Genomic DNA, 14,815 nt, shown 5'->3' on the forward strand with positions numbered 1-14,815 from the left:
TCAGGGCTATGAAAATTAAAACCACAATGAGATACGTGGTCAGAATGTCCATTATTAAAAGTCAAAAAAAAAGAAAGTCAAAAAACATTAGATAATGGCATGGATGTGATGAAAAGGGAGCCCTTGTACACTGTTGGTGGGAATATAAATTAGTACAGTCCTTATGGAAAACTGTAAGGAGATTCCTCAAAGAACTAAAAGTAGTTCTACCATTCAACCCTGCAATCCCACTACTGGGTATCCACTCAAAAGAAAAGAAATCATTTTATCAAAGACCACTCGCAATCAAATATTTATCACAGCACAATTCACAATTGCAAAGATCTGGGCTCAATCTCTGTGGCTATTAACTAATGGGTGAATAAAGAATATAGGTATAACAGGCCACGAAGCAGTATAAGAAACATTATAATATAAGAAAAGGGGAGGGTGAGAGAGGGATGAGGCATTAAAAATTACTTTTTGGGAACAATGTACACAATTCTGGTGATGGGGAACTACAATCCCTGACTTGAATGTCAGACAATTCATGTGACAAAAAACAAATGTGCCTTCTAAATTTATTGAAAAAAAAAAAAAAAAATGAAGGCCAGAACACAGTAGGAGGATATACTTAAAAGTGCTAAAAGGGTGGAGGAAAACCTGTCAACTAGAAAATTTCTATCCAGAAACCAGCCTTCAATGGTGAAACAGAGATTAGAATGTTCAAAGATAAACAAAAACGGAGAGTATCCATTGCTAGTAGAACTACCACACAAAATGAAATAAAGGGAGACATTTAGGCTGAAATAAAAAGGTATTAGAGAGTCACTCAAATCTGCATGAAGAAACAAAGAATGCTGGTTGACCAGTAACTCCAGTTTAATATGAAATTTCATATTGACATATCTTTAGTTTGTAACTCCTCTCTATTCCTGTGTGAATCAGAAGACAACTACATAAAATAATAATTATAAATCTCTGTTGAAAGGTAATTTATAAAGATATAATTTGTGACAATAATAACATAAGAGGGAAGTTGACCTTTAGAATGATGGCTTAACTCAATACAGAAAGTATATATGATTCACTACATAAATGGAATTAAAAACAGAGTATATGGTCAGCTTACTAGATGCAGAAAAACCTTCAATCAATTGAGCATTCTTTCAAGATAAAAACTTGAACAAAGTAGGCATAGAGAGAACATATCCCAAAATAATAAAAGGCATATGTGACAAACACACAGCAAACATCATATCCAATGGGCAAAAGTTGAAAGCATTCTGCCCGAGAAGTGAAACAAAAGGATGCCACTCCTTATTTCAATTTTCAATATAGTACTGGAAGATAAACGAAGGGCATCCAAATTGGTAATGAGGAATCAAATTATTTCTGTTTGCTCCTGATGTAATCTTATACTTAGACAACCCTAAAGTCTCCGCCATAAAGAATCCTACATTAGATAATGAATTCAGTAAAGTCCAAGTATAGAAATTCAACTTAGAAAAATTAGTAGCACTTCCATACAACAATAACAACCAAGCTAAGAACCAAATAATAATTCAATCCCACTTATGATAGTTGCAAAAAATGAAAATATCTGTTGATATATTTAACCGAAGCAGTGAATGATCTCTTCAAGGAAAACTACAAAACATTGATGAAAAATCTTGTAGATAACACACAAATGAAAGAACATCCCGTGGTCAGGGAATAGAAGGATCAATGGTAAAATGTTCATACTGCCAAAGCAATTTAAAAATTTGTGTAATTCCTGTAAAAATACCAACATAATTTTCACAGAATTAAAAAAAAATATATTCTAAAATGCATATGGAACCAAAAAAGCAATCCTTAGCCAAAAGACCACAGTCAGAGGCATCACTTTCTTGACCTCAAATATTACAAAGGTAGACTAACAAAGTAGTATGGTTCTGGTATAAAAATAGAAATAAAGATCAGTAGAGAATATGGAAATAAAGCCATATCCCTACGAGTAGCTGATCTTCAATTTATGGCTTTATTGACAAAAACATATACTGTAACTGACATGGGCGGGAGTCAGAGGCTTTCTGTTTGTCTGATGAAACCTAGCCTCCACCTTCCCCCAGCCCAACTGCCCTTCTGGGGACACAGGCTGCATTGAGTCTCTCTGTCCAAGCTCTTTGCAGATTTTATGAAAGGCGTTTTCACTTGGATTACACAGGCACTGTGTTTATGTGTGCTGTGTGTGAGGGAGAAAATGAATCACTTCAACTTTGGGCAAGTAGTTTAGGTGTTGTGTTTGTCCCATGCAATTACATAAACACACCAGAACTCATTAAAAAAAATGAGGGGGGGCAGATGTTCAAGTGCTTAGGATGATCTAAACAGGGCAGCACATTTTCCATACATTGGACCTCAGAAAGAGCCGTGTTCTGCCCTCTCGCAACAGACTCCAAGTCCAAAGGAAAGTTTGAGGTTTTACATTTCTGTTTGTGGTACAGGAAAAGGCTTGTGATCTGAGGGCTTGATTCAGTGAAATAACATTGCCTTTATACACATTTTCTTCTCAAGGAGGGCAGGAGTTGGAAGCGACCGTTGTGAAACGTTAAAGATTTTCTGGCAGAGGGAAAGATGCACGTCCCTAGCTATGAGTGCCCTGCCCTGCACCCTGGGAATCTGCAGTGGACCCCAGCTCCCACTTCCTGAGTGCTTTCTGCACCAGGCATTGACTGAGGGCCATGATGGGCACGGACCCATCTGGCCTCCCACAGTCCTATAAGGCCCCCACCATTGTCTCTTTTACAAGTGGGCCAATACAAGGCACCTGGAGATTACCCAGGTGGTGGGCAGCAGGACAGAGGAATTAGGTCAACAGTAGGGGGGTCCATTCTATTGCACAGTTTGTCCTCTGAGTGCTGCACTGTGCTGAGTGAGCACGGAGACCCCTGTCTGCACCCACTGCTTTACTCGCTGGCATCTCCACTCAATGTCAGGTCATAGGTAACTTCCCAATTCCTGCAAAATTACCTGAATCACCTCTCTTAACAGCCTCAGAAAATCAATCAGACATCTGTGCTATGATTTATGTAACTATTTGTCATATTTTTGACTCTCTGGCTTACTTTCAATTCTATTTTTTCTAAATGTATTTTTCAAAACCATTTTCTTATTTATTTTTGAGACGGAGCCTCACTCTGTCACCCTGGGTAGAGTGCCATGGTGTCATAGTTCACAGCAACCTGAAACTCTTTGGCTCAAGTGATCCTCTTGCCTCAGCATCCTGAATAGCTGGGACTACAGGCGGCCACTATTTTTTGCAGAGTCTCACTCTTGCTGAGGCTGATTTCAAACTCTTGAGCCCAAGCAATCCTCCCACCTCACCCTCTCAGAGTGCTGGGATTGCAGGCGTGAAACACCACCTCGGCCATAAAAACTTATAAACATACAGAAAAGTGGGAAGAACAGTGGACCACATGTAGCTGCCCATGATCTAGGTGTTAGAAATACCATTTAACTGCACCGACGTCATCTCATGTCCACCCATTTCTCCATTCCTCTAATTATCCATGCATCCATCTTATATTTTTGGAGCAGTTCCAAATCAGTTCCAAGCATCCCAGCATGAATATGATTACCTCAACTTCAGTACCTGTCTACTGTTTTTCTTCGAGGTAAGATTTATACGCAGAGAAATACACATAACCTAACTGCAACATTCAGTTAATTCAGTACAGGGAGAGGTACACCTCTCGCAAGACATAAACATTGCCACCACCTTAGAACGCCCCTCCTCAGTTGCTTTCAGTTTTTATGGGTAATACATTATGTGTCTCTAATTTTAAAGGCCTGTTTAAAAGCATATACTACCTGTACCTGATCTGTCCTCCCTTGGCCACCAGGGCAGAGCCCTTGCCTGTAAAGGCACCTGGTGGGCAGACCTCAGGGTGGGTCAAGTGTGAACTTTGGCTGTGGTTCTGGAACAAGGGAGTGGTGCCAGGCAGGAGGACATTCTGGGCTAAGGGAGGCCAGGTGCAGAGAGTGTCCCTACTAGCAGTGGGCCTGGGGCTAGGGTAGTGGTTCTCAGTTCGATAATGGGTTTAGGAACAGGCCAGGCCAGGGGAGATGGACCAGGTGGTGCCTTGTCATGGGACCCAGACCCTTGGTGGTGGGGAGAACTGTGTGTTCTGTGAGTCCTGAGGGCCTCACATGGGCCACAGGGGTGGGGATGGACGCCGGGCCCAGGCCGTTCCCACCAGAGCTGCTCTCGTCCTCCTGCTGTCATCCAGACTGGCACAAGCATCAGAGGTTTGAGCGTGTCTTTCTCTGGCAAGATGAGCACAGAGCAGCCCCAAATGGCTGTGGATGGCGCAGCCTGGAGGCACTTCGGCTGTCTGAGCTGTTGTGATGTGATGAAGCAGAGATGGAAAGGGCCAGCTGCCGAGGTCTCTGGCTCCTGCACTCTGCTGTTCTTTCTTTGCCATTGTGGGATTTGGGGAGCACTGTGGGAGGGCGGGGTTCAGGAAAGACAGAGCCCACAGGTGTTTGTTGAGCCCCACGGTGTCACAGGCAATGAGAGCATTCTGCTTCTTACCATCCCCCTTTTTACCAAGAGAAATCTGAGGCTTAGAAGGGAGAAAGGCTTTTCCCAGGTCACACAGCGAGTTAGCAGCAGTCTGGGGATCAGAACTCAGGCTGCTGGACTCCCAGATCAATGCTCTGCTGGTATTTATGCCTGCTGTCTGTGATTACAGTGCACATATGCACACACGCATCTGTAGCGAGTGACGGCCCTGTACCTCTGCATCACTACTGTCCCTGTGTCTAGGCATCTGACCACAGGAGTCCCTCCCTCTGCCCTCCTTCCTCCCTGCCTTTCCCTCCCTTTCTCTTCCTCTTCTCATCCCTTCCTCTACAGCTACTTAGCCTCCACTTTGTGCCAGAGACTTCTAGGTGCTAGGGCTATAGAGAGGCGTGACATAGTGCCCGGCAACAAGGAGCCCTCTGTTCCTGGAAGAGGCAGGCTCACCTATGAGCGAGATCAGCGCGGAGACTCTGAAGGTACAGAGGGTGCTCCTAATGTCAGCAGACAGCTCGGAGGGTGTGTCAGGGAAGACTTCCTGGAGGAGGGGACTCTAAGCAAAACAATGAAAATACAGGAGAGCTGGGGGACAGGAGCTTGGCGAGCCCTGTGTTAGGAAGGACAGGTTGTGCTGATATGTGGAGGTGGGGGAGCCGGGAGCATCTGGAGGAACTTCAAGCCTGGGGAGACAGCCTGAGACCTTGGGCAGGGAGTGGACATTTTTACTTATTGAGTCACTCATGTCATGACAATAACAAACTAAGAGACGAAAGTAGGGATTTCTTCATCTTTAAAAATGTTGCTTTCTGAGGCAGGAAGCGGCGTTCCTCAGATGCCTGTGTAGGCAGAAAGGGTGGGACAAGGGATCACCTGGCATGGCCGGCCCCTCCACCTTGGACTCCTCCCTGTCCAGTCTGATACCAGCCCGGAAGGGGCCAGGCTCCCTGGCTGTGGTGTCTCAGGCATTGGGTGAGAGCCAGAAGAGATGAGGGAGTCCACTGCCTCTACCCCCTTGTGAAAGGCAAGACCCCAGACTGAATGCCAGTTCTTGCCAAAGTCCTTCAGAGTGAAAACATTCCTTCCTTCTCCTGGGCTGCGTCATTCACCAATACCTGGCCTTTTCTTGTTGCCTGGTGATGCTGTGCAGTCCATCTTGACCTTAGCCTGAAGTAGCACCATCCAGCTGGCCACTCCCTCCCATTTGGTGTTTAACCCTTTCTAAGCCTGCCCATGTGACGAGGCTGACCAGGCCAGGTAGGGTCTCCAGATGCTCAGCCTGGCTGTGTTTATTTATTCAGCTTTTGTTACAAGGACACAGACCTCCTGGACTTTGTTGTTGGATGACCTTGGATTCACATCCTGGCTCTGTGCCTTGAGAAAGTTGTTTTACCACCTGGGATTCCTCTTCTTCCCTTCCTCAAAGGAAAAAGGGGGATAATTATGGCACCAACCCTGAGATTCATTGTGGAGATAGATGCTGTACGAATGGTGTCTGGAATCTTCTCTGCAAGTACACACAAATGGTCACCATTTGGTCACAAATGGTTACCATTATTGGTCAGCCGAGGTGTGTCTCTAAGTGTTTATCCTTTTTCCTACAGCTGTAAATTAAACCAAGTGCTTGTCCATCCAAAGGGTCACACATGCTTTCAGAACTGAACTTTCTTTCCTTAGAGAGGATGTTCTCACTATTTCCTCAATCTGTGGCCATGAGGACCTAGGACAGAGGGACCTTAGGCTAAAGATATGTCTGCAAGAGTTCTCCATAAACTCCAGAATACAAACAAATGCGGAAAATCGTCACTGGGCATTAGTCATTATTTACACATTGAATTGTGCATTGATTCATTCAGTAAATGTTTACCAAGACTGTAAGGACCAGGCATGCTCTAGTGCTGGGGATGCTACAGTGAGCAAGCCTAATGGAGTCCCCATTTGGAGGGGTCTCCTACTCTAGATGGGGCAGATGGTTATCACCCAAGGACCCACACAGACTAGCAACAGCCCTTCAAATGCTGGCAAGTTCTATGAAGAAAATTATCCAGGGAGCTGTAACAGGGAGTGCCTGGAGGCCGCTTCAGATTGGGTGGAAAGAAAGGCCTATTTAGGATATTGAGGTGGGAAGGAGGTGGTTATCAGAAGATCTGGATGTGAAACCTTTCAGCAAGAGGGAGCAGCTAGGGAGACATGGGCATGGCTTGCTTGGGAAGGCTCTGGAAGGTGAAGGTGACTTTGGGATACAGTAAGCAAGATGTTGACAGGGTGAGACCTTACAGCTGTTGGGATGTGATAATTTGCAAGCTATTTTGAAAAAACCTTGGGAAGGGGTGAGCTCAGGACATTTTTAGGGCAGTAGCACATCCTGCTGTATGTTACTACAGTGACATACATGTAACACCAGGAGTTTGTCAAAGCCCACGGAACGGTATAGCCCAAGGGGCAAACCCCAATGTAAGCCATAGACGTCAGTTAGTCACGCATCAGTAGTGGCTGTCAACTGTTAACAGGGACCACGCCAGAGCAAGATCAGCAGGGGAGGCTGTGGACAGAGACAGGAGCCTCTGGAAACCCTGTACTTTCTGTGCAATTGTTCCATAAACCTAAAACTGCTCTGAAAAAAAAAAAAAGTTTATCTAATTTTTTTTTTTTTTTTTAATTTTAAAAGGCAATCCAAAGTCATTGAGTTTTATGTAGGTGAGAGTCACATCCCAATTTATATTTTCAAAAAATCTATCTAGTGTTCTGTAGAAATGGATTATGGAGGCCCAGGAGGAGCCAGAAGCCCAGTTAGAAGGTGAGCGCAGTAACCAGGCAAGAGGCTTTGGCGGATGAATCAGGAGAGTGGAGTGAAGATGGAGGAAAGCAGTCAGATTTAGGACATCGTCTTAGGACAGAGTCAACAGGAATCACTGATACGTTAAGTGTGATGAGGATGGCAGAGAAGGAGGCAAAGATGCACTCACAGACAGCATCTGCTGAAAGGCGCTTTTCTAGGAACTTTGCAAGTATTACCACATTTAACCCTGTGAGGCAGGTGTTAGGGCACTGGCCGCCCTGGAGGTGAGGAAACCAGCCCACAGCACCATCTTTTACTTGTCTGTGACCATCCACCTGGCCAGAGGCAGACCTGCGGCCCAGCCTGTGTCCTGACTCCTTGGTACTGGTCTTTTTGGCTTGGGAAATTGGTACTCACCAGTAGCAACTACCAAAATATGGAAGAAACAGGTTTTGTTTTGTTCTGTTTTCAGAGACACAGTCTTGCTCTGTCACCCAGGCGAGAGGGTACAGTAGTATGATCACAGCTCACTGCAGACTCAGACTTGTGGCCTCAAGCCATCCTCCTGATTATAGGCGTGAGCCATGACACAAGTCCAGAAACAAGTTTTGTTGTAGGAGGGACGGTAATCAAGAGTACTGTTTGGCAGTGTTACTTTTGAAATATCAGTTAGAAGATGTAAGCAGGTGGTAGGAAAAAAAGAGTTAGAACTCAGGGGAAGATGAGGGTTGGAGAGATTTTGCGAGTAGTGGCCACATGCATGCACAGTGCATGCCCCATTGGGACTGGCTGCAGTGGCTTGGTGTAACTGAGTAGTGTAGAGGTCATGGAATAAACCATTTTGAAAGGATGCAAGCCCAGAAGGGCAAGTTAAAAGAAGGGAAGACCAGACAGAGAGCAGCATGGTCTATGTGAAGTCAGCCAGAGCCCTTATATGAAATGAAGACCTTTGGTTTGGATCTGAGCATGGGTCCAGGGGAAAGGGGATGAGCCCTGGAGTCAGAGTCAAGAAACCAACAACTCCTGACTGCACAACCTCGGACATGCACTTCTTGGACATCTGATCTCTCTGGGTCTCAGTGTCTGCATCCATAAATGAGGGCAGAGGATTAAATTCTCCCGGTTGAGAGAGAATTCTCTCAACCGGGAGAATTTAATCCACCTTCTCTGTTAGTTGAAAGTGTAAATGGGTAGAGGATTTGTTAGTTAGATTGTGATACTGTGGGTCTAGTTAAAATTGTTAAATTATATTCCACACTGTGGAAATATACCAGGTTAGACAATGAAGTTCTGGAACTCATCCTAGGAAAAGAGCTACATACCTCACTGCTGAGTATCACTATGGTCACCTTCAAAGTGCTCCCCTGGGGAGGCTACACACCGATGCCAGTGCCTAGTCTACCTTTCAGAGCAATTCTGGAACTCCTTTTCTGGAATGGCCATCAGAGCTGTTGCCCTATTACCCTACACGTGCTGAATGTCATCAAAGTGTCTTTCTTTTGATATTTCTCTTTATCTCATAGGTCTCATGACCTAAAGTTCACAGCATACAGAATTTCTGAGGCATTTTAAAGAAAGTGAGACAGCTCGATGCTCAGACTCCTGTGCAGCCCTCCTCAATTGTTGAGTTATATGTTTCTGTTGTGTCAACATGGAAACTGGGGCCCAGAAAGGTAAAAGGAGCTGCCCGAGTTCACAGACCTGGCTAGCTGAGAGGCCCGGGCCCCCATATTGTTCACTCCAAGCCTCTTTATTTTGTTTGACCCTGTTCTTTTGTTTTAGAAAGAACAAGCTTTTTCTTTTTCTTTCTGAATATTTTCACTTACCGTAACAAATATGTGTTACTTTTGTGATTAGAAAGGGGGCTATCAGAAGAAACTGTAGGGTTTTGGTTATGAGACTTAAGCAGGCATCAGAATCTTGTTGAATAGATTTGAGAGCCCCATGGGTTGGAAGCTGCATTCTCCCTGAGACACCCGCCTCTTCCCAGACTTCCCAGGCAGCATTGCCTGTGGCTGGATGCAGAGGCTTGGAGGCACACAGATGTGGTTTCACGTGCCCTTGTGCCACCCAGCAGCTGTGCACCCTAGAAAGACCCACGGCTTGCACTCTGAGTTTTAGTCACTCAACCTGTAAAATGGATATAAAGATAGAACATACTTGCAGAACAGAGTGGCTCAGAGAATGAAATAAAATGCTCATCTGAGTGTGTAACACATGGAAAGCTATCTGCAAATGGTAGCTATTCTTAAATTTGAAAAAGTAGATGCGTGTGTGTGTGTGCACGTGCACCTACATGAGTACAATGGGAAGCGTCACACAGAGGCACAATTTGATCAGTTTTCATGCTAAGGGAAAATTAAAACAACAATGAGAGGAGCACATGGCCGTCTGTCACCACACATTTGCAGATCTGTTAGCAGGCTGCTTCCCCTCTCTATTATCTCCTTCCCTAATAACACTGTGTGCTAGGAGTTTATAATGTCATTGGGCAGATACACACCTAAAGCTGACACAGCCCAGATCACATAGGAAGGCCTTGAATAAGGTCGAAGTGGTGCTTGGACTTCCCAGCTCTCACCCAGGCCGGGCTCTGCCAGCTGCATCTTCTGCCCCGTCTTGAGCAGGTAGTGAGCTGGCCTAGCAGGTGTGGGGCTGAAGAGGATACTCTTCTTTTTCTGCAAGAGGCCCTGAAGGACACAGGTGTGGCAGAGTTTCCACCTTGAAGTGAAAACTACCCTGTGTCAGTAAGGGTTTGCGAGGTCCCAACTACATTTTGGAATAAATTCTCATTCTGAGAATGAGAAAAACACATCTGAAAATAGAACGAGAGGCAGGAAGTGGATTTGGGCACATGTGACAAGGGAGGGTCTACACCTGGTGCAGGAGGGAGGCTGTGGGGCCCTCACGGGTCTCACATTTAGGAAGGACAAGGCTGAACTCCCTGGGTTTAGGAGAGAATCTCCCTACCCTTTCTGCCAGAGCAAGATAGCTGTGGTGGCCAATGCCTGCCCAGGCTGTGCTGTGTCCAGGCAACTGTGAGGGAAGCTGTGGGTGTGAGCAGGGCAGGCGGCACTCAGAGAACCCCCCACTTCCCGCAATTTGGAAATTCCTCCTCTGTACTCAGATACAACCCTGCAATGTGGAGCTGCCCCCTGTGTCCCCTGTGCCCACTGACAAAGGCAGCTTTGTCCCCAGAATGCTCCCTTCCCCCACACTGCCCTCGTGACCCTGGGCCTGGGTTCTCAATCAGAGGATGGACCTCCACAGCCTGACATGGAATTTCACAGGCCTCCTACAGGTTGCACCCACACTCTCATTAAAGCCCTCAGGAAATTCTGAAGCATTTGGTGGTGAGTGTTGGAAAACATTCCATTCTTTAGAACAGAAGACCACACGAAAGTTCCCGCCTGGCTCATAGGAACAGCTCACAGAGGCCGCACTTAGGAGAGATGTGTGGGATGTCTTATGGGGGGCAGATGGGTTAAATGTCACCACAAGACTAGGTTCTACAAAGAGATATGTGGTGTGGGGAAGGCACTCTGGTCACATGAGGTGATGCTGATGGGACCCGCAGCAGTGTCCTGTCCTTTTCTGCTGTGGTCTTCAACACGTTCCATGTGAGCTGGACCCTTGGTGCTCAGACCTGAGTGTGCACCATGGCACGAGGAGGGCCTGTGGCAGTGGGAGCCAGGCCCACCTCAGGGCTCCCATCTGCAGGTCTAGGCTGCAGTGTGAGAGCTGCGTTTCTGGCTGATGGTGGCCATGCAGTGAGCGGAGGACCAGATGGAGAACCGCTGAGTTGCAAGAGCTTCTGAGAACCAGTGTTGCTTCTGGGCCAGTCCAGCAAAGACAGGACATGAGATGACGGGACAGAGCCTGGGCTGCAGGGTCAGGTGGATCTGGATTACTCCTGGCTTGATAAGTTGCTGGCTGTGTGACCTTGGAAACTGCTCAGCTGTGCTGAGCCTCTGATTGTCTGACCCAGGGTCACTAAGCCCAGCACATAGAAGGGGCTCTGTGCAGTGGGCTGTGCTGAGCCTCTCATTGTCTGACCCAGGGTCACTAAGCACAGTGCATAGAAGGGGCTTGATGAACTCATGTGTAGTGGCCTTCTCAGCCTTTAAAATGGGTACACATATTCACTGCACTGATGGCAGGGGCGTGTGATGACATTTATGGCAGGCTCCTACCAGTGTGCCAAGCAAGCTGTTGGCACCAAGTAATGTTTGTGACATTCCTGCTCTCCTGGTCACTTCCATGTTGTCCAAAGAAGCCAGAGAGGGCTGGGCTGGGCCAGGGCCCCTCACTGTGGCTCTATGGCTCTTGGCTGGGTTTGCTCCCGGGTGTTCTCTGCAGGTCCAGCCCAGCAGATGGTGGACTTTGTTGCTTTGTTGGCAGCCCCCGGTTTGGACCAAGCCTTTTCATGTGGAGAAGTCAGATGACTCAGGTCGGGAGTCTTCGAGCAGCTCTGTGCCAGGTTGGCCACATTCACTCTGAGTCACCTGTCCAGAGCAGGTGGTGAGTGCAGCATCTGACTCACAGCATCCCACCCACTGGAGCCGGGGAGCTGACTCGGAGGCTGAGAAAGGAGGGTCCATTTCTCATTCCTTCCCAGCTTGGACCCAGGCCTGAGCCACAGGCTGTCCAGGGATAAATGGTGCTGCGGTCCCTGTTGGGCAGCTGGAGAGAGAAGCGAGGGAGGTGGCAGCCCTGGGGGACTATGCATAGGGAGGTAGGTGGGCACCAGGTGAGTGAATGTCCCTCAGGAGGCTGCTGGCCGGTGGCCGTCACCTGAGGCAGGAGGCTGGCCTCTCCAGCCTGAATGGGAAGGGTCTTGGTTGGACTTACTTTCACATTTGGAAGTGGTGCTGGGATGATGACAAGGGATGAAGCCGGAGTCCCCCGGGCAAGAATCACTGTGCCACCGCGTCGCACAGTTAGATACAGAAGGAAGCAGCTTCAGGAGGTGGGGGTGGAGGGATGTCACTTGTCCTGTCTCTACAGTGCTGGGTGCACCTGGGGTTGCAGCCTGGCCCTGGGCTTGCAGCCTTTCCAGCTTCATCCCATCCTGGGTACTGCAGATGCAGAAGGAGCTGAGGAAAGGAAGGCAGAGGGCAGGAAAGGATTGGACATGGGGCCGGGCTCCTCCTCCACAAGGTGGGCATGGCAGGTGGGCGCCCCGGCCGATGTTCCCTCCGCCTGGTAGTCTTCTGTCCTCTTCAGACGGAGCTCCCGTGACTGTTAAGCTGCCGTGTGGGTTTCGTCTCAGGGTGGTGTTCTTTTGGTCCGTTAGCCTCTTTGCTTTCTGTAGTTGGAGAATGAGGTAACAGAGCTTGAGGATGAGGCTCCCTGAGGACACAGGGAATTGTCCCGTTTCAGGCTGAGCCACACAGACATGACCTCTTTGTCCCAGGAGTCCCTAGGCTTCCTGAAGTGGCCTGGGAGCTGCTGCCCTGTGGCTCCCCTTCCTCTTTCTCCAAGCTTTCTGGCTTCTTTCCTTCTCTCGGGTCTCCACTTCTGTCCTGCAGTTAATTATGGCTGACATTTAAGAGTGCAGTAGTGGGTCAGACCCTTGCTTAAAGCCCCTGTCATTCAATTATTCATCCCCCCTCCCCCCAGGCTTATTAATGACACTTAATACCCCAGCCCCTTCCTGGCATGCTCCCCACCCCAGTAGTGTGCTGGGGACCATCATCTGCATTGTCTCATTTGAGCTTTGCAGCATTCCAGAGCTTAGGGACTTATCTCTAAAACAAGAGAGGAGGTGACTTTCCCAGGATCACTTAGCTATGAAGGGACAAGACCTGAGCCCAGACTATCTGACACCAAGATCCATGTTCTCACCTGCTGTGTGACCTGCCTCAACACACTTAATGTTTTCTAAATACAAATGTGGCCATACGTGCGCACAGTTAAAAAAAAAATCTGCTAGACTTTTATTACCTATAGCAGTTATTTTCTAATTTTTTTTTTTATTCATGAAATCTTTTTCAGAGTTAAAATCTCTCATGAAAACTCATATGTAAATGGTTAAGGCAGAATCATTTGGGCAGAGGACAGATCAGAAGCTTGAGATCTACCCTTTGGGCAATGCTCACCTCCTGCCTGGTCCCAGCAGCACCTGGGGTGTGCAGCTGAGGAGGGAGCGTGCACTTGGAATTGGAACACCTCATTCTTTACAGCCTTCTTGGTTCTGCTAATCAGCCTGCATTGACTATTCATGTCTCTCCTCTCTGCTCACCTGCTCACACTCCAGGCTCCAGTGTCACCAAGAGATGTGCTGTGACCTTAACACAGATGGGTCTTCCCTCCTCAAGTCTTCACCCAGTTCTCAAGCCTCTGCTCACCAGTTAGTTCTTCAGTGAGGCTGAGTTCAGAGTTTGTCACTTTCCTTCAGAGTGTGGTACTTTACTCAGCCTTTCTTGCGACACTTGCCACTCCAGGATATTTATACATTTTCCCGTCTACCTTCTCCAATAGTCTGTAAAGAACCATGTGGTCCTCCTTTATATCATGATGCCTGGTACACAGTGAATCTCAGATAATGTTTATTGCATAAATAAATGAATAGCATCAACAACAATAACTTTTTTATTATTTCAGAATATTATGGGGGTATAGAGGTTTTGGTTGCATGGATGACTTTTGTGCAGTTTGAGGCAAAGTTCTAAGTGTGCACACTATCCCAGTAGTTCATACCCATTAGATGTGAATTCAGCCGTCTCCTCCTCCCCTCACCCAGCTTTACTAAAACAATAACAACTTTCTTTTTTTCGAGACAGAGTCTTTGTCACCCTCGGTAGAGAGCTGTGGCATCACAGCTCACAGCAACCTCAAACTCTTGGGCTTAAGCAATTCTCTTGCCTCAGCCTCCCAGGTAACTGGGTCTACAGGTGCCCGCCACAACACCCGGCTATTTTTGTTGTTGTTGTCGTTGTTTAGCTGGCCTGGGCCAAGTTCAAACCTGCCTGCCTCGGCACATGTGGCTGGCACCCTAACCACTGAGCTACGGGTGCTGAGCTATAATAACAACTTTCACAACAGCAGAACAGCCGGGATACCTGTTATCTGAACTGCCTGGGACCAGAATAGTTTTGGATTTTGTACTTTTTCAGTTGGAATATTTGCCTCACGTGCTTAGCACCAGTTTAGCATCCCTATTCCAAAAGTCTGAAATCTGAAATGTTCCAATGAGCAGATCCTTTGAGTGTTACGTGCCTACTCAAAAAGTTTCAAATTTTGGAGTATTTCAGATTTCAGATTTTTCAATTGAGGCTAGGCAATCCATAACCCCTTATATTTGCAATGTCAATTTAGGCTGGAAATACATTTTCTTATATAAGATATTTCCAGCTGAGCAAGAGAAAGACCCCCATCTCTACTAAACATAGAAAAAAATAGCTGGGCATGGTGATGGGAGCCTATAGTCCCAGCTACTTGGGAGGCTGAGGCAGGAGGATTGCTCTAACCCAGTAGTTTGAGGTTGCTGT

General features: G+C 47.1%; 2 protein-coding genes across 2 annotated transcripts in view; both read left to right on the forward strand.

Annotated features, from left to right (window-relative positions):
* The window catches only part of LOC128588739 (uncharacterized), a 90,210-nt gene that overhangs the window by 42,460 nt on the left and 32,935 nt on the right, over positions 1-14,815 (forward strand). The window lies entirely within an intron of this gene.
* Positions 11,674-14,815, forward strand: part of LOC128589157 (pro-interleukin-16-like) — an 82,498-nt gene continuing 79,356 nt past the window's right edge. The window contains 2 exon segments of the mRNA XM_053596072.1: positions 11,674-11,843; positions 11,941-12,057. Coding sequence (XP_053452047.1) covers positions 11,980-12,057 — 78 coding nt within the window. The 5' untranslated portion in view covers positions 11,674-11,843; positions 11,941-11,979.

The sequence above is a fragment of the Nycticebus coucang genome, chromosome 6 (genome assembly GCF_027406575.1).
Source record: "Nycticebus coucang isolate mNycCou1 chromosome 6, mNycCou1.pri, whole genome shotgun sequence".
In the NCBI taxonomy this organism is placed as follows: domain Eukaryota; kingdom Metazoa; phylum Chordata; class Mammalia; order Primates; family Lorisidae; genus Nycticebus; species Nycticebus coucang.